General features: G+C 39.5%; 1 protein-coding gene across 4 annotated transcripts in view; it reads right to left on the reverse strand.

Annotated features, from left to right (window-relative positions):
• CNTN5 (contactin 5) overlaps positions 1-12918 on the reverse strand; it is a 1112028-nt gene that overhangs the window by 8754 nt on the left and 1090356 nt on the right. For 2 of the 4 annotated variants that reach the window (XM_084782479.1, XM_084782480.1), the window contains 2 exons: positions 10655-10823; positions 2704-5224 (listed from right to left, as the gene is read on the reverse strand). In XM_084782479.1, the coding sequence (XP_084638605.1) occupies positions 5001-5224; positions 10655-10823 (393 nt within the window). In that variant the 3' untranslated portion in view covers positions 2704-5000. Of the gene's footprint in view, positions 1-2703; positions 5361-10654; positions 10824-12918 lie in introns of those variants that run through there. The other 2 variants (XM_084782481.1, XM_084782482.1) reach the window with 2 other exon arrangements.

Below are 12918 nucleotides of genomic sequence, written 5' to 3' on the forward strand. Positions count from 1 at the left end.
ATACAGCAATAAGCACATTTACCTTCTGAGTCATCTCCCCACTCCCCACATCTCTGAATCTTTTTTAAGTGTACATGACACATAGTCACTGTTGATACAATATGGACTACTGACTTCTTTCATAGTGACTCATTGTTAAGGACTGAGAGTTCAGTTTTCTGTGGTGAGAGAAAATAGCTATTCTGTGAATTTTTATTTTGAGCCACCTAATATAATATAAAATGTATTTGTGCATGTCTATGAATCATTAATTATATGTATTACAAAGATAAAGATAGATACTATTATCATGATACAATAACCAGAAAAAAAAAGAGAGAAATTATCAAGGTGGCATGCTATAATGTTTTTCTGAGGAGAAAAGTTTTTTTTTTTTAATCAAACACAAAGAAGATTCATATTAGCTTTATTTGCTGTAAGTCTTTTTTCATATCACTAAAGACCAAGGTGTGGAGCTCTTTTGTCCCGCACTAAATGGTTTTGGAGATATTTCACAGGTGGTTCCTATTATTCTTGAAAGCAGAGGTCATTCAACTCTTTACCAGTATTACAAGGATTAAGCACATACTAATAGAGTGAACAGAAGACCACATGCTTAAACCCATCGCCTATGTTCAGTGACTATAAACATTCTGCCACTCTTGTGTGCAACTCCCTTCAAAGTTGGCTGAATTTACTTGATTATCTTAAGAAGAATTCCGGAATTGTATAATCTTACCAGTACATACTTTAACATATATCTATAACTGATAAAGACATAATTTATTAGTGTACTGTTATTTTTCCCTCTCATTTAATACTTAGTTCCTACTTTAAAATGTCCCCATATTCTCAAAGGCATCCTGCTTATAATCAGTACTGTGTTTGAATCAGGACCCCAAGAAATTCCCACACTGTGTTTGGCAGATGTATGTCACTTTTTAATGTATGGCAGATTATTTCCTGTTTTTACCTCCGTGTGACATTTCTTTGTGGAAGAAAGTGGATCTATCATATTGTTTAAGAGTCCGCATTAAAAAAAAAAAAAAGAGTCCGCATTTAGGCTTAGTCTTGTTTCTGCCTTGTGATATCACTTAAAATTGCTTTTCATTTTCCTCCAGCATTTTTTGGAAAAATAGATATGATATGGCTTGATCAGATTCATGCTGAATTCAGAAGAGATACTAGAGAGACAATTCAGTCTCTTCCCCTCCTCTACCCACCTCTCCCCTCCTCTCCCCTCCTCTCCACCTCTCTCTTCCTCTCCCCACCACTCCCCTCCTCTCCCTACAACTCCCTACCTCTCCCCTCCTCTCCCCACCTCTCCCCTCCTCTCCCCTCCTCTCTCCTCCTCTCTCTACCTCTCCCCACCTCTCCCTACCTATCCCCTCCTCTCCTCTTCTCTCCTCTCCCCACCTCTTCCCATCTCTCCCATCCTCTCCCCACCTCTCCTCACCTCTCACCACCTCTCCCCTCCTCTCCTGTCGTCTCTCTACCTCTCCCCACCTCTCCCTACCTCTCCCCTCCTCTCCTCACCTCTCCCCATCTCCCCTCTTCTCTCCTGATGAATCCTGTGGTGGCTCAGTGTCTCTTTAAGTGATATTAAAACTACTATGTTCCTTCAGAGCTACAGTTTCATTAGCATTTTACCAAGCAGCTCCAACATCTGATAATCATTGTTCTTGCGTCTCTCACCATCTTTATGCTGGGGATTAAACTGAAGTTCTTGTGCAGGTTAGGCAAACACTCTCTTGAGCTGCATCCTTAAGCCTTTACTTTTGGAACTTTATTATTTCTTCTGTATTAATTTCTCTCTCCTTCCCCACCTTCCTCCTCCGTTTCCTCCACCTCTGCCTCATCCTCCATTCTTTAATCACGATTATGATGTCAGAGAATAAATCTCAACAGAAAATTACCAGATATTGCCAAAGTCCCCTAAGTAGATTTGTACTATTTTGTGTCTGTAAATATTTTAAAATAATCTCTCTCATTTCTGAGCTATTGAATGGGTACATGGGGATATAGGGTCTCAGGGAGATGACAACCATCTAGATATGGGAAGCAATCTTAAGCCAGTCATTTTATTGTTCCTTGTTATGTGCTCTGCATTATGTTAGCCAGTGTCAAAGTGGAAATACTGTCCTCTGCTCTGCATGAGCCTAGAGTCAGACAGTAGAGAAATGTCTATAAGTAAATAATTACTTACCATTATTGGTAAAGTAGAAGGAAAGTAAGAAGGGTGCTAAGAAAGCAGGAAAGAGTGCACACATGGATGTGGCAATCATACCCAGGACAGAGGGTGACTGCTTTTTGCTAACCAAAAAGTCAAAGAATGCCTTTAGCACACACTCTACCCACCTGATTCCATAGAGTCGGCTGTCCGGAGAAGGAAGAGCTCACAAGTTTGACCCATTTCTACTTGTTCCTTTTTACCCCAATTTGGCATTAGCATAGAAATCTGTGGTGAATTTTAGAGTTAGAGTTTATTTATCTGTGTGTGTGTGGAGGTTAGAGGAGCCACACGAAGGAAGCCAATGCTCCTTTAACTTTGGTGGCACTTTTACCTTCTGAGCCATCTCCTCGCACCTTATGGAGATTTTTAACCCAAAATAATAGTGTGTAAAGTTTTAACAAAGGTTTTCCACATGAAGCTATCACTATAATTGTAACCATTCCGAAGCTCACTTGACATATTGATGTTTATGTAGTTGACAGGAGAAAAGATAAAAGTCAATAAAAATGGAATTATTTATTAAAAAGGTCTATTGTTACAAGAACAGTACACAGAACTATTATCTTACTGTGTCTTCCACATGATATATACCATTATATATAGTATATATACAGATTGTATACAAGATAGTTAACGGCTTGACACAGAGTCCACAGTACCTTCAGTTACACTTGCAAAACATTTGCTGTCATGAAGTGAGTCATGGTAAGGAGTGCTGTTTTCTTATGGTTCAATGGGTGCTATAAAAAATACAGTCTCTGAAGTGACTTAAGACTGCGTGGTTACCATTCCACCAGAGAAAAAGCTTTCTCAGTATTGTTGTTGGAAAATAATATTCCTTGATAGGAATGCTGTCTGCTTGCTACAAAATAATATGGCATACAGAAATACAGATACAGTGAAAACCTGTTTTATGTTAAATAGGTTCATGATGCAAAATACATATTTTGTTCATGTTGAGTAAAAACACCCCACATTTCTGGCTTCTGTGAGAATATGACAGCAGTGTTCTCTATGTGGATGTTCAGACAGAGACATACTATCCTCTGACAATTTGGAAATGTTGATTAATTAGAATTTCCCATGCTGCAACATTTTTGTTTTATTGGGTTTTTAGAAGAATTAGCTAAGAAGTTGACTCTTAAAGATTTTCAATAAGTCTAAATGAGAGCATCAATAATGAATGAAAATGTCTCAATTTACCAAATATGAAAAAGATATTCTTTTAAAAATATCATTCTACACTTTTTCAGATGCATTATTTGTTCCTGCAAGTGACACCATTCTTGGGGAAGCTCATCTTTTGCTTCATTGGTGAAAGTTAGCCTCTCCTACTCCCCAGGAGGCACATGAGAAAGGCCACGTGGTTTTATTATTCATAGGCTTGACTAGTCACTGTCTTAGCATTTACTGCAACAGTCTGTTAACTAAAATTATCTTTCATATTGACTTTCCTTTATTTAGGGTTGTCTGGGACACAATCCTCTCTGAACAGAACATGAATAACTAGAAGATAGTTACAGTGTATCCTGAAAACTCTTAGGATATTCAGGATAGACCCCATTCCCCAGCATCACTGACTTAAGACCAGTATTTTCATTTTGTTTGTTATTAAGGTTGTAAATAAAGTTCATTGGCTTAGGCCATACAAAGGCAAAGCAATTGAGTCTGCCTTTTGTCCATATATGAGTATTGCTCGTATAGCCAACACCTCCAGGTTCTTTCTGGAAAGCAAGGTTGCCTTAAATACCATTTCTGGACTCTTCAAAGGTTTGATATCCATCCTGATGTATCCTTGTGCTGTGTATCCTATCAAATGCATCATGAAATGGGTGAACTCAGTTTTTCTGTGAACTGTCTCTTAGGTTGAATCTGACTCCTTAAATTAGTCAATGGGGATTGTTTCTGACAATTCTGTGGTACCCAGCCATGCCAACTTTGGCTGGACTAGAACTCCCTTAGCAATGCCATGTTTCCACAACTCATTTTTAAGAACATCACTGAACCTAATATATCCTCTTTATTACAGTAGTTGGGAAGCATTTTTTAAGTGGCATATGATATATAATAGTGTCTTAAAAGCTCAGGTTTCTTTTTGTTTGAATCATTTGCTTCATTACTTCTTCTACCACCTTTCCTTGTCCTTACAATCATTGGCAAGTAGAGAAAATCATGCACTCAATTCCATGTCCATCTTGACAGCAGGTACAGATATGGGACATCCCTATCCCACCTTGTTTGCACCTTCCTGTTAGCACCTGTGGCTTCTCGCCATCGCAGTATTCAACAGCCAGCAATTTTGTGACCTTAAACTGTCTTTTGGCATTAAACATGGACTGCATTTGCTGTTAGGTCACATGTTACTCAATGGGAAACAATAACTTAATTTGGACTCACTTTCTATTTAACTTCCACTACTGTAAATCCTCTACCTTAATACCTTAATATATGGGCACATGTAGAATGGCCTATTGACAAATCTTGCTATATTTCTATTCAGTCATACAAGCATTTTTGAGACTTGTTTTATATATTTTATCCTATCATGGACCCTGATAATGGAAGTATTTCTTCACATTTCCTGCTGGCTTGGTATCGAAGCAGTGATCTGATGGGCGGCTTGGAAAACACTAGACTCAGAGTCTTGAGAACATGTTTCCTTCTCAAATTTGTATTTTTGAACAGGCTATAGAGACCATCTTGGTAACAGTCGGATGACACTCAGAGTCATCAAATAGAAAACCAAATTCCAACATATTAAAAAAATTAAGAATACATCTGACAGAAATTACCTTTGCTTACAAAATTTCATTACATACAATCTGCATATTTTTATTGGACCAAGAACTGTCCTCTCCATATACAAAATCCAAAGAGAAACTTGATGGGTAACTCCTATTCTCCTCCCAAACTCCTGAGAGTGTATCATCTGTAGTCCCCTGTGTTCAAAGCTTTTCTCAGAACCCTGGGTCTCCATCCATTCTGCGCTCTGTCTGCTGCAGCTTTCTCCAGCTATAGCAAAGAAAAGCAAACTGCATGAGCAGCTTTCACCAGGAACTGGAAGGAAGCATCAAAGCCAAGAGCAGTGTTACTGAGGACCACTTGGAGAGAGAGTGCAGGGTTGGCTGGGCGCTCGTGATTTTCCCACCTGTGAATGAAAGAGAAGCCTCAATGAAGCCACGTGGCAAGATACGTTCTTAGGGGTGATGGGTGGCAAGATTGGTCCTCTGTCCCAGGGCACTGTTCTGCTATGAAATAAGGCATCGTGTGAGATCTCTGCCTTCACAAGAGGGTGGAAGTCTGCAAATGTATGAAAAAGCTAAACCATTTCTAACAAACACATCTAACAATGAGAATGGGTGTTTTCTACTAGTGGTGTACGAGTCTTTAAGGCCAAAGGACAGGAATGAAATAATTGTTGTAACACATAAACGGTTCAAGAATGGAAATAAATAGTAAAAGGGTGACATGACATGAAATCACAATACTCATAAATAATAAAATGTAATGAAATATTTTACTATATTTATGGGTGTTTGAATATTTCTGCTGAGTAAGCTTACATTCTATACCCTCTTCCCAAAGTTAACAAAAAACAGCAAACTGGCATCCCTCATTCTTATCCTCAGAAGTTCTTTCTTGAGATCAAATCATTATATTCAGTTAAATGAATTGAACTAACTGGTCTGAACTGATTGGTCTACAGTGGTTTGAAAACATCATATACCCAAAATTAAGAACCATTTTTAGACAGTAACTTCAGAATGGCTCTTCAAACTAGAAGTATTCTGAAATACCAGAGTGACTGGTGTAACTACTTCCGGTGTGCCAAGCATGGTAACAAACCCTTAGAACATACTATATTTCTTGATCTTAATAACATACCTATGTGGTAAATAGCATAGTTCACCTGTTGCAGATGAGAAAAAGTATTGCTTGACAATTAGTGAAGAAAGAGCCCATGAATTTGGAAGAATAGAAGCAGGAACATATGAGAAGTTTGGAGGGAAGAAAGGCAAGAGATAAATGTAATTATATTATAACCTAAAAATAAAAAGTATAAAGAAAAGGAAAGATGATGAATGTGATTAATGTACTGAGCTGGAGATTTGTAGGTTCAGATGCTTCCCCGGACTGTGTCTCTCCAAACTGTGACATAGTTTTCTTCCTTGTTGCTGTGATGAAATGACTCTGACAAAAGGAGAATTAGGGAAGAAAGGGTTTATTTTAGCTTGCAACTCCATTACAGTTTACTGTCGCCGAGAAGTCTAAGTGGCAGGAGCTTGAAATAGCTAGTCACATGTATGTGTGCCTACCTACTGTTCACTGCATCTTTCCTACCCCTATCCGGTCCAGGGTCCCTGCCTAGAATATGGTTTTGCACTCAGTAGGCTGGGTCTTTCCACATCAGCTCCTATAATCATGATAGACCTGACAGAAATGCCTATAGGACAACCTGGTCTGGACAATCCTTTGTTAAGACCATCTTTCCAAGTGATTCTAGATTCTCTAGATTCTACACAAAAAAGCATCCCAGTGACCAACTCTGCATATAACCTTAAGAATAAGGATTGGAAAAATTACCAAAATCTTAGAATCTTCTGTCAAGTTTTCATTGATGGTTAGATGAGTGCAATGACATCATGGGGGTAAATTATTTTTTGTTAGAAATGTGGAGTTTAAATGAATTCTCCACATACTTCAGAGAAAAGGAATAATTTTGCTGGTAAGCCATATATGCAAACATCCACACATTCACACACATGCAGAACAGTTAGTCTTCATTTCTTTGTCAATTTTTATTACTAATGCAATAGTAGAAGTCATTAGAATACTGGAGCATTTTGAATAATTTCATCTTGTGCAAAACATATTGATTGTAAAGTGCATGGCCACATTTGAGTTATGCTAACAAATGGTAGTTAGGTGACAGGTCTCAAAGCCTGTGCAGGCATCCTTTCCTGTGTTTGGAAGTGGCTGTGTAAGATGTGATTACATGACGATCTCTAACGATGCTGAGTAAAGTCTACCTCTCAAGCTCTGAATCAAACCCACTAATTAGAGATGTTATCTTATCAAAGCCAAATAAATAAAGCCAGACCCGAGCACAAAGCAGCAGCACTGGGGGATAAAATGCACCTCAGCCATGGAGCCGTGCCTCTGCTTCACCTCAGCTAGCTTTTCCATTTTTTAAGCATTTGGTTTTGACAAAATAAGAGCGGAACCAAATCTCAGTGGGGCTTTATGGGGCTAAGTTAGATTAAACTAAAAGATTTCACTTTATTGAAATTTAGAAATTGCTAATTGCCCAAATGCTATTAGCTACACCATAAAAGTTGCTATTTCTCATAGATATTACAAGTTAATTAAAATATGAGCGGGGAAATCGAAGTCTGTGTAAGTACTTCCAAACTTGTGGCTGACCTCATTCAAATGACTCAACAGAATCTGTGTTTGAATGAAAAGGAGCTTCAGAAACTCAGCACAATGAAACTCCGAACTCAAAGGATACTGCGTTGGCTGGAGAAATGGCCCAGTGCTTCAACATCTTGACACAGCATGAGGTACAGAGACCAGGTGTCTGACTGACTTATGAAAAGCTGGGCATCATGGGATACACCTGTCATTTTACTTCTGTGTGGTGACAGAGATGGAGACTGTGGGTACAAAGTCAGGAACCCCGTGGGAATAGCTGATGAGCCAGTCTGGCCAATATAGCAAACTCTAGGTAAAGTGAGAGACCCTGTCTCCAAAAGAAAAGTGGTGTTCACGTGAGCAACAGCGCCATCATGCCTGGAATATGTTGTTTTTCAATAGTTAGCCACAGCTTGGCTTTTTGAACCTTTCTATGTCTTCTGCAATGATCTCTACTGGCTGAAGGAGAGTCAGTTTTCTTTAGGGGGGTGGCCCCTGATAAACCTGCCCAGATTACAGTAGATCATCCTGCGCCTCTGCACAGCCTTGAAGCATTGAGAGGATTCATAGGAGAAGTGGAAGTGGTGTGAGATAAGGGAGGGGATGGAAGGAGCAGGACTCTGGGCTGGGGCTGATAAAACTTCATATACATACAGGGGATCCTTAAGCAGTACAAAGAAAAGTTGGAGAGAATGGGGTTTGAGTAAGAATGGTTCCCATAGGCTCAAAGATTTGAATGTGTGGTACCCAGGGTGTGGCACTTTTGGAAAGGGTTAGGGGTGTGGGCTTATTGGAAAAGGCGTGGCCTTGTAGGGGGAGTGGGTCACTGAGAGTGGGCTTTGATGTTTCAAGAGGCCAAGCCAGGCCCAGGGTGTCTCTCTCCGCTACCTGTGGATTTGAATGTACAACTCTCAATTTCTCCAAAACTCCTGCATGCCATCATGCTCCCCGCCAGGATGATGATGGACTGTTAGCAAACCTCAACTGAATGCTTTTATTTGTAAGAGTTGGGGTGGTCATTGTGTCTCTTCACAGAAACATATCATTGACTGAGACAGAGAGCAGTAGAGGAAAATATTAGATCTCAACCTTGGGCCTCCACACGTGGGGTGTGTGTGTGTGTGTTTGTGTGTATGTGTGTGTATGTGTGTGCACATGCATGTTTGTACTTGTGGGTGCATGCACACACTCAAAGACAGAGAGAGACACAGACAGAGACAAAGGGTGACAGAAACACAGAGAGAAACATACCCACCTTGACACACACACAGACACACAGACACATACACAGAAAGACACACAGAAGCATGCACACAGACAAACCCCCACATCCCCAGGAGCTCTCTCTCTCTCTCTCTCTCTCTCTCTCTCACACACACACACACACACAGACACACACACTGCGATGAGCTAAAATGGGAAACATTTTGTGTGATATCAGGAGCAGGATGAAGGGTCAGCAAATGTTTGCCCTGTTGCTCTTAGTAGAAGGCAGTCATCCTTTACAACTTGAAGAACATTTTCTTGTTTCTCAAGCTGATCCTGAAAATTCAGCATGTCACATGAATAGCTTAATTGTAATTTAATCAACATGAAGACTGTTCTCAACAGTGCACTTTCACTAAAAAGAAGTATAAAATACACGAGGGTTATATGTGAACTCAAGGTATGGGAATGCTGAGATCCCGACACCTGGATATCTGAGAAAGTCAGATTTTCCACGTGTTATTAATCTAGATTCATTTTATGTTTTGTTTTTTTGATTTTTCAAGATAAGGTTTCTCTCTATAGCCATGGCTGTGCTGGAACTATCTCTGTAGGCCAGGCTGACCTTGAACTCAGGGATCTGCCTGCCTCTGTCTCCTAAGTTTTAGGATTAAAAGTACATGCCATCACACCCAGCTTTGTTTTTGTTTTTAATTTAAAGTACAATTTGTTGTACCAAAACTTGTAAGAATCGAATTTACCCAGATTTCTAGATATATTTTTATTATTTTTCTTAACTATTATTAATTTCACTTAAGCAACTATATATCATCTATCGTTTATGTATCTGTGTATGTATTTATGTGTGTATGTGTCTATTATTCTATCTCTCATCTCTCAATCTACATCTTCCCTCAGTGATTTGAAATGATTACCGATGGCCTGACTCTCCCTTTCCCTAAAACACTCCACTGTATGGCCTCTAAAAATAACTCCTTTTATTTTTTAAATGTGTAATGTTTTTATGCATGGTCTTGGAACTGCACGCACACATACAATGCATGTTGCTCATATTCAACCTTTTCAAAGGAAGGAACTGATGCCGGGCTGGATGTGCAGGCTCTTGTCAATCATGGGCCATTGTTTTGGGATGCTAAACTTTCATTCGGGAATTTGGATTAATAAGTACTGTGTCAAGAGTTTTCCCTAAAGTCTAGTGTTATCCTTTCCTCAGCTATATTTGCAAACAACCTCATTTTGTGACAGTGGCTCTCTCTGATTCTATGTGATAAGCATATTAGTATGGTTAGTCACATGCTGACCCTTCTATGGCATCACTAGGCCTGTCCTTTGAGGATGGAAGTTGTAGCCCAGTAAATAATAATACAATCAACCATTAATTAATAATAATACAATGATGACTATAATTTGTCAATAGTTTATAAATCAATAAATATTAATTTTATAAAACTTGCCTATAGGTTTCCTTTTGTTTCATAGGAGAATCATCCTAATAGAGAAGTAGGTATGTCAAACTTACATACTATCAATCTAAATACAACTCTCAAAATCTAAGAGGCTAGTTACTACTTGGCCCAGGATAGGTGAAGAGTCTTATAAATGGTACGTCCTGATGGAAACATTGTCTGCTTTGTAGGTTGTAGGTGTCATTTATGTCAATTGCAGAATGGCACGGGATTCCAAGAAGAAAGACACCTCAAAAATCGCTGCAATCTGCCATTTATGCTTTAATGTTGAGAAGATTTAGGTCCTCCAACATCAGTGAAGTCCATTATATTGAGCCTGCTAGGCTAAACTTACCTGAATATGAAGGCACCCTGATTTGGGAGCTAGCTGTTCCATCCCCTCCTTCACCATACGCTCGGACTTCAATAACGTAGACACCGGCCTCAGGGAGAGGCACCACAGCTTGAGGTTCCTGCGTTTCAATAACTTGACCTTTGCTGTGACCCTCTTGCCTATAAAAAACCTGTGAGCAATAACAGAGGCTAGAATTATTTGTTATTCAGCTGGGCATTGAAAATGTGTCTTGACTGCCCACAATACAGTCCAGTCAGCTAGGCATAGGACTCCACTGTTTAAACATATAAGCAAATGTACTGCAAGTGTGACACTCTGTGATGCAAGTGTATATAGGGACAAAAGCCATGCAGGAGGAGAATGTGATCTGTATAGGGCTCAAGAGAAGAAGAAATGCCTAAGCTAAGTATTTAAAGATAAGTTGAAAACAAACATGACTGTCCACACCAGTAATCTGAGTACTCGAGGGAGTCAGGCAGAAAGATTGTCCTTAGTTCAAGGCCATCCTGAGCTACAGCATAAGACTCTTGTCACAGAAGAACAACAATAACAAAAAAATGTAAAAATAAATGCAAAATTAGCCAGACAAAGATTTCCAGATATAAGAGAATATTAAAAATAAGGGGAAGCCCCCACCAAAACTTCTTAAATAATAAAAAACCATAATATCCATGCAAGGGATAAAACACATGAAAATCAAGAGAAATAAGATTAGAAAACAAGGTAGTTAGAAGGCATGAGTAAAAGCTGAAGCCTGCTCACTGAAACCCAGAATAAGAACCCATTCTCCCTGTGTTCACAGCAGAGCCTCCAACAGCAGTGACACCATTAGCAGTCGAGTTGGCAGCAGCACGTATGGTAAGACATACTTGGAGAAACAACATTGCACAGACTGGCTCAGAAGCTCCTCGAATGGAAAAGCATAAGGAGAAAATTGCTAAACATTTAAAATAAAACTCTTAGTCTAGTAAATGATATGGAGTCAAATTTTTACTCCTTTTTTAACTTTAGCAGAGGTTTGTAAACTGATGCATTTGGGTTTGAGTGACAATGGACTGAAGGGGCTAAGCTTATTTTGACACGTGCCCATGATTGCACAATTAAACATCATTGTATGGAGAACAGAAGCTCACATCTGGACACAAGATCACCCTGTTTATCACACAACGGAGGCTGCAGAGGAAGTGAGAGTCTAGTTAGGACAGGAACTGTAGTAGAAGGCTAGTCTTAACTACTCACTGTGCTATGATTTTCTTATGCATTTGCATCCAATAATAGTGTATTATAACAAGCAGGGGGTGTATAATAGCCAAACGGCAGCAGTTAAGATATACTAAGTGCATGTTTATGCATCTTCATTGTTTTTATGCATTTTCATAAGTATTGGTGTTATGATTGCTTTGCCTAATGGGAATAGCAGTGGCTTGGTCATTTGTGCAAATATGGATTCAAAGTAACCTTCTATGAAACCAAGCCCAAATCTCCCAGCCTGCCTGACTGGGTAAATTGCCGACCTTTTCCAACCTGAATCCTTTCTTTTGTTTGTAGAAGCAATACCTCTTTTTTTTTTTTTTTTTTTTTTTTTTTTTTTGTGTGTGTGTGTGTGTGTGTGTGTGTGTGTGATTTTGTTAGGAGAGCTAAAGGGGCAAGAGCATGTGACAAAAATGGAGCATGGGCCCTGGTGTACACAAGATGATAAGAGAAAGTCTCCCCTCTTAGCGCCATTGGCAATGGGGCATTGTTTACGTTTCATGTTCTTGAAGCATAAGTCACACACACACACACACACACACACACACACACACACACACACAAGTTATTATAGAAAATATGTTTTGAGCTCAGAATAATTTGTATGCAACAAAGTAATCCCCAGAAAAATCAGAATTTTGCATCGGGGTGGGTGGGGGAAATGCAGGTTTGTGTGTATGTGAGTACAGAACCCAGAGGTCAACATTGGGTGTTATCTCTCAAGAGCTAGCCACCATTTTTTGTGACACAGCAGTTCACCAGGACCACTGGCTCACATATTCAGACAGGCTAGCTGAGGCCTAGGGAAGCTTGCCTCCATGTCTTCTCTTGCCTAGCTTTTCCCGTGTCCTCTCAGAACCTAAAGGAGGTTCCCATCCTTGAGTGGCACTCTACTGATGGAGTCATTTCTCATCCCCCAAAGTAGCATTTTTGTTTGATTTGTCTTTTGGAACAGGGTCGCACTATTTAATCTTTGTTGGCCTGGGATTTATTATATAAACCAAGGTGGTCTT

This window comes from Acomys minous, assembly GCF_964271855.1.
Source record: "Acomys minous genome assembly, chromosome: 5".
NCBI lineage: Eukaryota > Metazoa > Chordata > Mammalia > Rodentia > Muridae > Acomys > Acomys minous.